Raw genomic sequence first — 14,704 nt, forward strand, 5'->3', positions numbered from 1 at the left:
GATCGGTAAATGTGATTGGCTATTACAACACTTCACATTAGCTGCTGGTGCGTAGCTTACTTTGAGTTGTGATCACAAGTTGTTGAAGAAGATTCTGATCAATGTAAATTAAAGATTGCTCAATAACGAGCTTGGCATCTTCTCACCCAAACGAATCTGGATTTTAAAAACGGTTAACATCGTTATCATCAGAGAACACTTATGGAGGAGTTGAGTAAATTGTTAATGCTCAAAACATCCCGAAAGTGTTCAAGACTTTGCAACAGCAACGTACATCATATACCGTTCCAAATTGAGCAAGGTTTATCAATGTTCATCGTTTGTGGACAAAATTAGTCCAGAATTGTAAAAACTAAATGTGAGAATTACGAGAATGGGGCAGAAGCAATGAGCAAAACATAGAACCAAAACATTTATTGGTAATCGTCTCGAGACAGAACTAAGCAATGGGAACATTACAGGACTGTACGGGCTCCCTGCGCTGCCAGCAATAGGCCACGCAAAAACGCTTACGACGCAAAAACATTTCAGGTTTCGATATACACCTGCTACACATCGTACAATATCTTCCTATACCCTTCCCTAGGGGTCCTCAACCCCATCCTCATACTCCATCTGACACGTCAACCCATCCTCGAACTCCACCGGACAAGTCAACCCATCCTCGTACTCCACCCCACATGTCAACCCATCCTCGTACTCCACCGGACACATCAACCCATCATCATACTCCAAACTGCACATCAACCAATCCTCATAATCCAAACTGCACGTCAACCCATCCTCATACTCCACCCGACACGTCAACCCATCCTCGTACTCCACTCGACACGTCAACCCATCCTCATACTCCACTCGGCACATCAACCCATCGTCATACTCCACCCGGCACATCAACCAATCCTCGTACTCCACCCGACACGTCAACCCATCCTCGTACTTCACCGGACAAGTCAACCCATCCTCGCACTCCACGCCACATGTCAACCCATTCTCGCACTCCACCCGATATGTCAACCCATCCTCGTACTCCATCCGAAATATCAACTCATCCTCGTACTTTAAACTGCACTTCAGCCCATCCTCTTACTCCACCCGACATGTCAACCCATCCTCGTACTCCATCCGGCATGTCAACCCATCCTCGTACTCCATCCGGCCTGTCAACCCATCCTCATACTCCACCCGACATATCAACCCATCCTCGTACTCCATCCGGCATGTCAACCCATCCTCGTACTCCATCCGGCCTGTCAACCCATCCTCGTACTCCATCCGGCATGTCAACCCATCCTCATACTCCACCCGACATATCAACTCATCCTCGTACTTCAAACTGTACTTCAACCCATCCTCGTACTCCACCCCACATGTCAACCCATCCTCGTACTCCACCCGACATATCAAGTCATCCTCGTACTTCAAACTGCACGTCAACCAGTCCTTGTATTCCAACCGGCATATCACGACCCATCACGATTCCGTTTTCTTGTCCCACACTCCTTCATGTTCCACAACCCATCCTTCTCTGCCCCCTGGCCCGCCCATTCTCTTCCCAGATCATTCCAAAAAATTCAACCACAGCTCCTCCAATGTACAAACACAGCTGTTAGCTTGTCTACACATCAACTGATGTACACCAGCAATAATAATAATATTAATAAATTATAGTTTCCAAACTGTACCCATGAGATTGACCAACAGATGTCATTTGGAAGGTGAACTTAAATCTGTAAATGGCTGCACTGGCTCAAAGACCACTCACGATGTCCAAAACATAAAGAACCACCAAAAAAGAAAAAAAAACCAAAAAAAAAAAAACCGTGTAATTGGAAAATATTTTTTTGCTGAACCATTTCAGGTTATGTTATCTTCAATGACGCCAAACAACCAACTGTCCATTTATAATGACTTTTTCAACGTACATAGTAACAGTGAAAAAGGACAGGGACAAAAAACAAAATCTAACTACCAGTTCAATCAAAGGAGAAAGGGACCGGCAGAGGCGATGCTGCAACAGTCCAACCAATTGCTGCCAAGGAAGAACGAGGGTGGGGCCAGGCCTTGACGGACAGGCCCATCTACCAATCATAGCGATTGATGGCGGTGCCATCGGTGATCGCGAGTTGAGGGTCCCGGTTCCCACGATGCCTGATGCGATTCCCGGGGGAAGCTCTTTGTCCGGTGCATTTACGCCACTCGTCATCGAACGCCACCGCTTCATCTGGTGATCACACAAACGTTTGTTCAAATTGAAGAGCGATACATGCAAGATGATGCTCAATACAGCTTTAGCTTCCTGGAGGGGCGGAGCAACATGGTTATCTCTTGCGTTGTTTCCATAGTGACCATTCCACTAAATGCCAAATCCATAAGTGATTTCTCTGGATCAAGTGAATCTCATCCGCGGATATAAAGCAAATCCGTTATGGTTTTCCGTTTTAAAGCAAAACAAAGTCCCCCAATTTCCGGTCACGTCGCACCTTCTTCAAGGTTTACAAGCTCGCTGTGCTGCTCTGCCGAGCCCGTGCGCCGGTTCCGGGATCGCTCCAGCACGTGTGCACGCTCGTGGATGTGGTGGCCAATCGCCATCTTCTCGATCCCCGTCTCGCTGTCACGAACTTGTTGCCGAGTCTCACGCACCTGGAAGCGGAAGGGGATAAGTCAGGGTGCGTTGAAGAAGAAGAGAACACGGACATGCGGGGAGATTCGGGCGGGATTTTTACAACGTATTTTGGCCGCAGAGCGTACGACGGCTCGGACGCGGCCCGCAAAATGGCGACCTACCCCACCGGGAGCAGAGCGAGTCTGGGACGATGCCTCGTACACGTGTGGGTTCGCACCCCCGGTGTTCGAATAGCTGAACACGTGAGACGAGGAAAACGTGTGCACATTTGGGTTATGAGACATTTGAGGCAATGTGTCCTGAGGTAAAGCAGGGGAGGAAGTGGAGAGTCAGATAAAGACAAATGGAACAAACAAGAGGCACAAGGTTAAGGAAAAAAAACCACACTTCATCAATGATGTAGCCAAAGCAGCGTTATTGTAGGTATATTTAGTGGAGGTTCCAGCCATGGGCCTAGTAGCAGGGAAAACTGGGAGCAGGTTTCTTTCAATACTGGAAGTCACGTCTGGAAGTCCCCACTTGATGTCACAAAAAAAGTTTCAAAATCAAAGTCTCACCATCTCAAAAGATTCTCTACACTAAAATATCCTTGTATGAAAATTTTCAGTTCATTTGGAAAATAATTAGAGGCCTCACAAGGTGTTTGAAGATGTGCACATTAGATACTGTTGTCATGGCAAACGTCTCATGCATGACTGATATCAAACAGCGTATGGAGCATTTCAGGATATTTTGCTTGGTTTACCTTGTCTTTCTGGTTACCTTTATAACGTTTTATCAGATAGACATGTTGGTCACAGAGATCTTTAATCTTCTCGACTCGAATTGGCGGTCTCGATTTGATCCAAAATGGCGCAACGTGATCATGAACACGATTTGCACTGAGAAATTGTGAGTTTTTGTGGTTGGAGATGAATCCCGTATTTCCTCAACGCATCTCGACCTGATGGCAATCGAGCACCTGATATAGTGCCACTTGGATGACCAATTAAAAAATATGTGGTCAGTACCTCGGGTCACCTGTGGTTTGGCTATTACCATCGTCATCCTGAAAATAAATAGAAATATTAACCAAACAAAAATGCAGATGATGAAAGCCAAACATTAGTCAAGAAGGAAAGAACTACAAAATAGGTATACAAGGTAATCTATGATTCTTAAGTCAGTTAACCGAGTAAAGGTAGAACATGTAGTTTTAGGGCCTACTAACAATTACAAAGACCGAGTGTCACATGTCTGAGTGTCAATATACGTGGTTTTATTTAAATAAAAAAACAAGTTTACTGCAACAACCATATCTTCGGTGCAAATGGTGCACACCTTCAAAAGCCTTGGGGTACCTATCAATCTTTCCCAAACGGCCTGGTTTTAGAAATGCAAGGATACTTTAGTAAAGAGAAACTTTTTACATGGTGAGACTGAGATTTTAAAACTTTCATTTCTTTGGGACTCCGTAGTCTCCGTTGCTGTTAGCTACATGGCTTCAAGCAGGCGGTGCACCACCATCGAACGTTATGTTCCATCCCTCCCTACCCACGATACTTTTTACCTCCATTAATATCCACCTCACCCAACCCTCTAACTATCCACTTGGGTGCTTATTTCAGAGAGCGTTAATAACTCCATAGTGCAAGGCTATACAACACGAGATGGCAGGAAGAAAGGAGGAAGCAAACTTACATAGTTACCATGGAGGTTTTGCATCATTCCCTGCATACTGGCAAACATGCTTCCCATCATTCCGAATGGAGCCAGCATTCCCCCACCCTGTGCAAGCACGTTTACGCACAGTCAGCATGAAAATCCTGTACTTGGAACATCAAAAGCAGTGCAAAGACAACCTTTAAATCACAAGAAAGGTGTCAGACAAGACCTCGACCACAGGTCTAATCAGCCTCCCCACTATAGGCAAACTCATGGAATCGATCATTGCAGCAGAACCTCAAGACTCATCTCTTCTCTGGCCTGGCAGGATGGCCTAGAGGTACGCACACTCACCTTTATGCTGTCTAGCCTGAGTTTGAATCCCGTTCGACCTTGGATATGCTGCTTCTGCCAGGTCATCAATGGATGGATGCCCTCAATGTCACGCAAGGTCTGGGTTATCTCACTGGACATCTCCCATGTCTGCACTCTGTCTGGAACTCCCACTCTGATGGTATCTGTTGGATGCCCTCCAAGTCCCTGCTGTGGAAGGAGTTCTAATAATACTACCTCCAGGTGCCGGTGTCCCCCAAGATAATGTCCTGGGGCTAATACAACCCCCAGATGCCAGTGTCCCCCAAGATAGTGTTCTGGGGCTAATACAACCCCCAGGTGCCGCTGTCCCCCCAAGATAGTGTTCTGGGGCTAATACAACCCCCAGATGCCGGTGTCCCCCAAGATAGTGTTCTGGGGCTAATACAACCCCCAGATGCCGCTGCCCCCCAAGATAGTGTTCTGGGGCTAATACAACCCCCAGACGGTGTCCCCCAAGATAGTGTTCTGGGGCTAATACAACCCCCAGATGCCGCTGTCCCCCAAGATAGTGTTCTGGGGCTAATACAACCCCCAGATGCTGGTGTCCCCCAAGATAGTGTTCTGGGGCTAATACTACCCCCAGATGCCGCTGTCCCCCAAGATAGTTTTCTGGGGCTAATACAACCCCCAGATGCCGGTGTCCCCCAAGATAGTGTTCTGGGGCTAATACTACCTCCAGATGCCAGTGTCCCCCAAGATAGTGTCCTGGGGCTAATACAACCCCCAGATGCCGGTGTCCCCCAAGATAGTGTTCTGGGGCTAATACAACCCCCAGATGCCGGTGTCCCCCAAGATAGTGTTCTGGGGCTAATACAACCCCCAGATGCCGGTGTCCCCCAAGATAGTGTTCTGGGGCTAATACAACCCCCAGATGCCGCTGTCCCCCAAGATAGTGTTCTGGGGCTAATACAACCCCCAGATGCCGCTGTCCCCCAAGATAGTGTTCTGGGGCTAACACAACCCCCAGATGCCGGTGTCCCCCAAGATAGTGTTCTGGGGCTAATACTACCCCCAGATGCCGGTGTCCCCCAAGATAGTGTTCTGGGGCTAATACTACCTCCAGATGCCGGTGTCCCCCAAGATAGTGTTCTGGGGCTAATACTACCTCCAGATGCCGGTGTCCCCCAAGATAGTGTTCTGGGGCTAATACTACCTCCAGATGCCAGTGTCCCCCAAGATAGTGTTCTGGGGCTAATACTACCTCCAGATGCCGGTGTCCCCCAATATAGTGTTCTGGGCTAAGACTGTTCTTAACATCTATCATGACATCTCTTCATCATCCATTGTATCACTTTGTACACAACTCCCTTCTGTGCAGGAAACTTCCGCATCTTTCCACTAGACAGGTTGGGGCAGCGTCCTACAGTAGTAGCCAAAAATATTCGCACCTTTGCACTTTTTTCAAATAATGCACCATTTCTTCCAGAAAATTGTTGAAATTTAAAAATCTTTTGGTATCCACATTTGTATTTCTTGGTTGTCAGTGGAACAAAACAAAAAAAAGCTGAAAAATTACAAAATCTTAGCTTATTATACACGGAAATCCTAAAATGGCCCAGACAATATCATTGGCACCTTTTAGAAGTTGTTCGAAATAATCAGATTTCAAACAGCCGATTCTCCTTTTCTTTGGAATTGAACTTACCTGTGGTGAGTTGCAGGTACCTGCAATGTAAAAATCACTCATTCAACCAGTTTGAATGGAGAAAAGGAGTCATTCTGCTGTTTTGTGTCACTGTGTACCGCAATGAGCATGGAGAAAAGAAAGAAAACAAGAGAATTGTCTGAGGAGGTCAGACACAACATTGTAGCCAAGCATGGACAATCTCAAGGCTACAAGTCCATCTCCAGAGACCTTGATGTTCCTGTGTCCATGGTACGCAATGTTATCAGGAAGTCTAAGGCCCATGGCACTGTAGCCATCCTCCCTGGACATTGGCCGCAAGATAAAACTTGATAGAAGATTGCAGTGAAGGATTGTACGAATGGTAGAGAAAGCACCTCGATCAACTGCCAAATAGATTCAAGCTGACCTTCAGATACAAGGTACGACAGTTTCAACTCACACCATCCGGCGCCAACTCAATGAAAGGAGGTTCTGTGGTTGGAGACCCAGGAGGACCCCACTTCTGAGAAAGAGACAAGAAAGCCTGACTGGAGTTTTCCAAAACACACCTGAACAAGCCAAAATCTTTCTGGGAGAATGTCCTGTGGACAGACGAGACCAAATTAGAGCTTTGTGGTGAAGCACATCATCTCTATGTTTACAGAAAACAAAATGAAGCCTTCAAAGAAAAGAACACCTTCCCTACAGTCAATCATGGAGGAGGTTCAGTGACGTTTTGGGTTACTGTGCTGCCTCTGGGACTGGGTACCTTGAATGTGTGCATGACATCATGAAATCAGGAGATTACCAAGGAATTTTGGAACACAATGTTCAACCCAGTGTCAGAAAGCTGGGTCTCCGTCGAAGGTCATGGGTCTTGCAGCAGGACAATGACCCCAAACACACTTCAACCCCCCCCCCCCCCCCCCTCCCTCCAGGAATGGTTCAAGACAAAACGCTGGACTGTTCTGAAGTGGCCAGCAATGAATCCAGATCTAAGTCCCATTGGACACTTGTGTGGAGATCTGAAAACAGCAGTTGGTAGAAGGTACCCTTCAAATCTGGGAGAACTGGAGCAGTTTGCACAAGAAGAGTGGGACAAACTGCCAGTAGAGAGGTGTAGGAAGCTCATTCATGGCTATAGGAAGCGCTTGACTGCAGGTATTTTGTCCAAAGTCTGTGCTACCAAATATGAAGTCTCGAGTGTCAATAATTTTGTCAAATCCATTTATTTTTATCTTCTGATTTAAAAGGATTTATGAAGTTCTGAATCAAAAACAAAGATTCTGTAATATTAACAGTGAAATATAGAATTGTCGAGACCAAATACTTTTGTCAATTTCAACTTCTTTTCAGAGAAAATTGTGAGTTATTTGAAAAGAGTGCAAGGGTGCCAATCTTTTTGGCCAGGACTGCACATGTAACGTGTCTTTTCGTGCAACAAAGATGTATTATGCACACACTTAGTACCTGCATAAGAAAAGGCAGGTAAATCCTTCCATTTATTTCTGTGGTCAGGCTGTGCGAGAGGTTATGGGTCTCTGGGGCTCCGGGCTTATCAGGTATAATCGGTCTTGGGCAGAACAAGCTTCATCATAAATCATGGAATAGTCATCCAAATAACGCTCACCTCCATTCATTCGTCCACCTCACCCATAGAACTGTTTTCCTGCGTTTATCTTCTAGAGGTCATCATTTCAAGTCCGCCGCCCACCGTCACCCCGTGGTCTCATTTATTGCACCCTTAGAGACGACCTTTCACCAGCACCACCCTTCACCCACAATTCCTCCTCTTGGAGTGATACATCCATGCGTTCTTGTGATCCAGCTTTCCTTTTGCACCATTTTGGTACCTGTAGACCCTTTGTTCCCCATTATTATGCTCTTCCACAAACCTCAATACCTGAACCAAACTACGAACCAGTTTCACATGAAAAAGCTTGGCAAACCAATGTAAAACATGTACATTTACAGGAAAGAGAACACGTACCATTCCAAACGCTCCGTATGGGGATAATGATAGGCCTGGTGCCTGACCCTGGAGTGAGGAGAAAGAGAAACGTGCACAGTGTTTTTAAAAACAAATTACGCACAACCTAAAGGACATAATTGCAGAACAATTAGCACTCTGGGGCCACACAAGCACGAGCTTCCACGTGATGGATAAACGATGCCGTGCCGCACGGTACATGGTACATGGTGCTCGGTGCTTGCCTTACCCGCGCGTTGTCCCGGAGAGCCAGCTGCGTGTCCGCGACTCCGGGGTGCCTCATGTCCCTCCCGGCCACTCCCAACTGCAGCATTGGGTCGTGAGAGAAAGGGTCGGAATATGACCCCAACATCCTTCGCATGTTCTCCTGGTGCGCTCTGTAGGGGTCTCTGGGGGTTTAAGAGGGAACGAGCAGTGAGAAAACTGGATTCCAAACTGGAGTGAGAAAATTGGACATTGGAAACCGTTAGGTATAAATACTCCTCGATACAGCCAGGGCAAACAGCATGTTAACACAACCAGGAGGGGTATCGGGATGACACCACCAAGGACTGGACCAGGGAACCAAAGCCATGAACACAAGCACTTAACCCTTAAAAGCACGACACGTTGGAAACACAAACACACGTTTGTCATAAGTCACCCACAACTTTTTCAAATATCATGTTATATATCGTTTTTGGGGCTAACCCCCACTCTAGCAGGGAAAATGGTCTTAAATGCCTGTTGTTTTGTTGTATATCGTTTTTGGGGCTAACCCCCACTCTAGCAGGGAAAATGGTCTTAAATGCCTGTTGTTTTGTTGTATATCGTTTTTGGGGCTAACCCCCACTCTAGCAGGGAAAATGGTCTTAAATGCCTGTTGTTGTGTTGTATATCGTTTTTGGGGCTAACCCCCACTCTAGCAGGGAAAATGGTCTTAAATGCCTGTTGTTGTGTTGTATATCGTTTTTGGGGCTAACCCCCACTCTAGCAGGGAAAATGGTCTTAAATGCCTGTTGTTGTGTTGTATATCGTTTTTGGGGCTAACCCCCACTCTAGCAGGGAAAATGGTCTTAAATGCCTGTTGTTGTGTTGTATATCGTTTTTGGGGCTAACCCCCACTCTAGCAGGGAAAATGGTCTTAAATGCCTGTTGTTGTGTTGTTGTATATCGTTTTTGGGGCTAACCCCCGCTCTAGCAGGGAAAATGGCCTGAAATGCCTGTTGTTGTGTTGTATATCGTTTTTGGGGCTAACCCCCGCTCTAGCAGGGAAAATGGCCTTGAAATGCCTGTTGTTGTGTTGTATATCGTTTTTGGGGCTAACCCCCGCTCTAGCAGGGAAAATGGTCTTAAATGCCTGTTGTTGTGTTGTTGTATATCGTTTTTGGGGCTAACCCCCGCTCTAGCAGGGAAAATGGCCTTGAAATGCCTGTTGTTGTGTTGTATATCGTTTTTGGGGCTAACCCCCGCTCTAGCAGGGAAAATGGCCTTGAAATGCCTGTTGTTGTTGTATATCGTTTTTGGGGCTAACCCCCGCTCTAGCAGGGAAAATGGCCTTGAAATGCCTGTTGTTGTGTTGTTGTATATCGTTTTTGGGGCTAACCCCCGCTCTAGCAGGGAAAATGGCCTTGAAATGCCTGTTGTTGTGTTGTTGTATATCGTTTTTGGGGCTAACCCCCGCTCTAGCAGGGAAAATGGCCTTGAAATGCCTGTTGTTGTGTTGTATATCGTTTTTGGGGCTAACCCCCGCTCTAGCAGGGAAAATGGCCTTGAAATGCCTGTTGTTGTGTTGTATATCGTTTTTGGGGCTAACCCCCGCTCTAGCAGGGAAAATGGCCTTAAAATGCCTGTTGTTGTGTTGTTGTATATCGTTTTTGGGGCTAACCCCCGCTCTAGCAGGGAAAATGGCCTTGAAATGCCTGTTGTTGTGTTGTATATCGTTTTTGGGGCTAACCCCCCACTCTAGCAGGGAAAATGGCCTTGAAATGCCTGTTGTTGTGTTGTTGTATATCGTTTTTGGGGCTAACCCCCGCTCTAGCAGGGAAAATGGCCTTAAAATGCCTGTTGTTGTGTTGTTGTATATCGTTTTTGGGGCTAACCCCCGCTCTAGCAGGGAAAATGGCCTTAAAATGCCTGTTGTTGTGTTGTTGTATATCGTTTTTGGCCCCATCTCTCAATTTTGAAGAATCACTTAGAAATTAAAAAAAATCCTCATATCTGGATCTGGATTCGGATGTTCACCTGTTTGTGAAGATCTGAATCACTTTGTCCTTGTCACACACACACCTCTCCACCAAGTTTCGACTGAATCGGTCTCTAATTCCTTGCAATATCTTGCTATGCATCGTTTTTACCAGATCGCAATCCATAATGAAGAATCGCTTTAAAAATTCTCATATCCAGATCTGGATTCGGATCTTCACCAAAATCGAATAAATTCTTCCTTGGCGCACACACAACCCCTCCACCAAATTAAATCCAAATCCATCGATAACTTTTTGAGATATCCTGCACACAAACAAACTGACAGGGTTGAAAACTTCACCTCCGTTAATTGCAGATGGTGGAAGTAAATATGGTAACTGCGGAGGGAGGGTGAGGTGGGGATTGAGGGTGTAGGGGGTCAGGTCAATCAATCAATGTGGGTCAATGAAGGATATGGGTCAATCCGAGGGACGGCACACATTGATGAATCACCTGCGTGTGAAACACCAGTTTAGAGCCGGGTCGGGATTCGAACCCAGGCCGGACAGCTTAAAGGAGAGTGTGCGTACCTCCCGGCCCTAAAAGCGTTTAGAGTTTGTAAAGCATTTCGTGCCGCGTGGGAAGGTCTCCCCGAGCCACGTTAAGGTGGCCATGGATCCGTCGACCTTTTGACGTGCACTGGGACCAGGCGATGCGAGAGCAATGACGTCACTCTCTACACCTGGGCGGGGTTTCCCAAGGAAGGAAGTAACTTTGATTCGTTGTAAACATTCCGAATTCTCAGCGACACAAGGAGTCCAGTCTGCATCTGTTGGAGTGAGCGAAGCAGCCAAAGCCGCCATCAAAGGTCGTCATTTGGAAACACGTTATGAACAGGGAGGTAACGCGGGTAATGAGCGGTTTGGCCGTCCCAGCAGTCCGTAAACACGCCGTCCGGGTCGGGGGCGGGGCGAGAGGCGGGGCGGGACTGGGGGCGGAGCGAGAGGCGGGGCGAAACACAACAGCCGCAGAGACTAACTCGGGCGTTCCCTCGTTAATTAACTAACTAATGAGGGTAAGCCCCGCCTACATTCGGTAATTAGGAGAATGCATTGCTTTCTGACAGCTTTTAGTAATGAAGAGAAAGTTAACACCTTGTTATTGTATGATGAGCGCATAAAGAAGGTAGTTTCCAATGAGCGACACCGTTATCAGGTAACCTCCTTGCCGAGGATCTGGATGTGTTAAACGGCTTCGGTTAACGAACGATAATAGAAGGAGCACCGTGAACCAACTGAGGGGGTCGATATGAAGCGCTCGGTTCGCGTTAACAATGTCAGGCCTGGGGCCTCGACTCACCAAAGCAAAACACCTCGGAGCCGCACCCTCCGGGCTTCCGGTCGCGCTCAGTAAACACTGTGGGTCGGGGCGCGACGGGGCCGCTCGGAGGAAATACGAGCCAAACTCACGGAAAGAAAGGGTCGTCTTCCAGCTCCCTGTGCAGGCCGAACATGGCGACGGATGGCTTCGCAGAACGACGCGTCGCGACGGTTTGAGCGCGTGACGTAATCGCGCGTACGCATGACGTAAGCTCGTTCGGTCCGTGCGAGGGGCTGAGGAGCGCTTCCGCATTGCTTTGCTGCCCAACGCTCGTTCGTGTTAAAAGGACTTGTGATGGTGCGTTGAGCTCCACATTGGAATCACGCTTCATGGTTTGGACTTCGTGACTTCTCTTGTCTCGCCTTGACTTGTTTCGGATTGGATGGAATATGGTCCATCGGACCGGATGACAATGATCCACCACCCACAGGTGACCACGACTCGTGGATACCTTTCATTCCAGGACGTGGCCTCGTGTACTGAAGCACAGCGAATCTACTTTCACACAAACACCGAACGTAATTAATCTAATGCCTCAAGTTTGTGTCTATTTGGTTCATATTTGCGAACATGTTCAGCACTGTGAGCTCAATGTTCCGCCATTGACCTTTGGCAGGGTGTGGGTCGATGTGTGGAGAGGAACACGTTAATCCCATAAAGTATAAATCCTCGGTGTGCAGGATCTTCACAATGACATGGGCATGCGAGAGGGATCATCCCAGTTTAAAACGTTCCCCCTACTAATACTTGTGTATGTAGTTTGGTTGTTAAGGAACGAACGAGAACGGCACTCAGGAGAGAGCATACCTCCGCCAGGTGAACAGTTTACGTTTTGTATCCCGGAGTAGACCAGAAAATCACAATACAGAATCACATTTAATCAAAATCATCCGTCCACAACTTTTTCAGATATCCTGCTATGTATAATGTTTGGCCCGATCTCCCAATGGTGAAGAATCACTTATAAAAATTAAATAATTTTCATATCCGAATCCATATTCAGATCTTCACCAAAATCCAATCGAATCATCCTTGTCTGACACCCAACCGGTCCACCAAGTTTCGTCCAAATCCATCCACAACTTTTTCAGATATCCTGCTATGTATCATTTTTGGCCCAATCTCCCAATGGTGAAGAATCAATTAAAGATTAAATAATTCTCATATCCGAATCCATATTCAGATCTTCACCAAAATCCAATCGAATCATCCTTGTCAGACACCCAACCGTCCATCAAGTTATGTCCAAATCCGTCCACAACTTTTTGAGATATCTTCTCCACAAACAAACAAACAAGAAGACGTCATGCATAGCACGATACTTGCAAAATCCGCCTCCCAACCCCTCCCCAAAAAAAAAAAATTCCATCGATACAGCAAATGGTCCATTTCATCAAGATTAAAATTGACAATCTTGATCAAAGCTCGGGTCAATAGGAAGAACAGTGATGATTTTTCAGATGAAAAATGATGATTTTGGAAGGTTGACCTTGAGTTGACCTTTGACCTCAAAAAGTTAGTTTTCCTATTTAGTGACGATGTGCAAATGCTGTTCAATTTTCAAGTCAATTGGATGAAAATTGAGGATTTTAGAAATTTGGCCTATGTTGACCTCAAAAATAGAAGGTGGTTAAATTCAGTGACCATATATATATAAATCCTCTTAGAAGTTCGTCAGTCAAATGAAAATTGGTGATTTTAGAAATTTGGCCTATGTTGACCTTTTGGCCTGTGTTTACCTAAAATATAATACGTGGGTGAATTCAGTGACCAGATATGCAAGTCCTCTTCAAATTTCAAGTCAATTGGATGAATATTGAGGATTTTAGAAATTTGGCCTATGTTGAGCTTTTGGCCTATGTTGACCTCAAGAATACTTGGTGGTAGAATTCAGTGACCAGATATGCAAGTCCTCTTCAAATTTCAAGTCAATCGGATGAAAATTGAGGATTTTAGAAATTTGGCCTATGTTGACCATTTGGCCTATGTTGACCTCAAGAATACTTGGTGGTTGAATTCAGTGACCAGATATGCAAGTCCTCTTCAAATTGAAAGTCAATTGGATGAAAATTGAGGATTTTAGAAATTTGGCCTATGTTGACCATTTGGCCTATGTTGACCTCAAGAATACTTGGTGGTTGAATTCAGTGACCAGATATGCAAGTCCTCTTAAAATTTCAAGTCAATCGGATGAAAATTTAGGATTTTAGAAATTTAGCAAAGTTGGTGACCTTTGGCCTATGTTGACCTTTTGACCTATTGACCCCGAAGACAATAGGCTTCTTGCTTTTGACCAACTCTACCATTTGGTGAAGTTTCGTGAAGATCGGTTGAAAATTGTGACCTGTAGGCCGGTGACAAACAAACAGACAGACCGAACCACAAACAACCGACCAATATACTTGAAGAATCTTCGATTTTGCAAGTAACAAACAAGAAAACGTCATGCGTAGCACGATACTTGCAAAATACGCCCTCCCCCCCCAAAAGTTTTCCATTGATACAGCAAATTGTCCATTTCATGAAGATTACAATTTACAATCTTGATCAAAGCTCGGGTCAACAGGATGAAAATTGACGTTTTTTCAGATGAAAAATGATGATTTTGGAAGGTTGACCTTGAGTTGACCTTTGACCTTTTTACCTCAAAACCAGTTAGTTTCCCTATTTAGTGACTCAATGTGCAAATGCTGTTCAATTTTCAAGTCAATCGGATGAAAATTGAGGATATTAAAAATTTGGCCTATGTTGACCTTTTGGCCTGTGTTTACCTAAAATATAATACGTGGGTGAATTCAGTGACCAGATATGCAAGTCCTCTTCAAATTTCAAGTCAATTGGATGAATATTGAGGATTTTAGAAATTTGGCCTATGTTGAGCTTTTGGCCTATGTTGACCTCAAGAATACTTGGTGGT

General features: G+C 45.8%; 1 protein-coding gene across 2 annotated transcripts; it reads right to left on the bottom strand.

Annotated features, from left to right (window-relative positions):
• Nucleotides 1-399: 399 nt before the first annotated feature.
• Nucleotides 400-11,984, bottom strand: LOC137421373 (myeloid leukemia factor 2). 2 transcript variants are annotated; one of them, XM_068107372.2, is made up of 7 exons: nt 11,877-11,984; nt 8,471-8,630; nt 8,242-8,289; nt 4,307-4,393; nt 2,788-2,925; nt 2,484-2,643; nt 400-2,224 (listed from the first exon to the last, which is right to left on the bottom strand). In XM_068107372.2, exons 1-7 carry the CDS (start codon nt 11,918-11,920, stop codon nt 2,082-2,084), a joined length of 780 nt encoding a protein of 259 aa, XP_067963473.1. In that variant the 5' UTR covers nt 11,921-11,984; the 3' UTR covers nt 400-2,081. The 2 variants fall into 2 exon arrangements, with proteins under 2 accessions (XP_067963473.1, XP_067963474.1); XM_068107373.1 differs by having other exon boundaries at nt 11,767-11,889.
• Between the last annotated feature and the right edge of the window lie 2,720 nt (nt 11,985-14,704).

The sequence above is a fragment of the Myxine glutinosa genome, chromosome 2 (genome assembly GCF_964187855.1).
Source record: "Myxine glutinosa chromosome 2, kmMyxGlut1.1, whole genome shotgun sequence".
NCBI lineage: Eukaryota > Metazoa > Chordata > Myxini > Myxiniformes > Myxinidae > Myxine > Myxine glutinosa.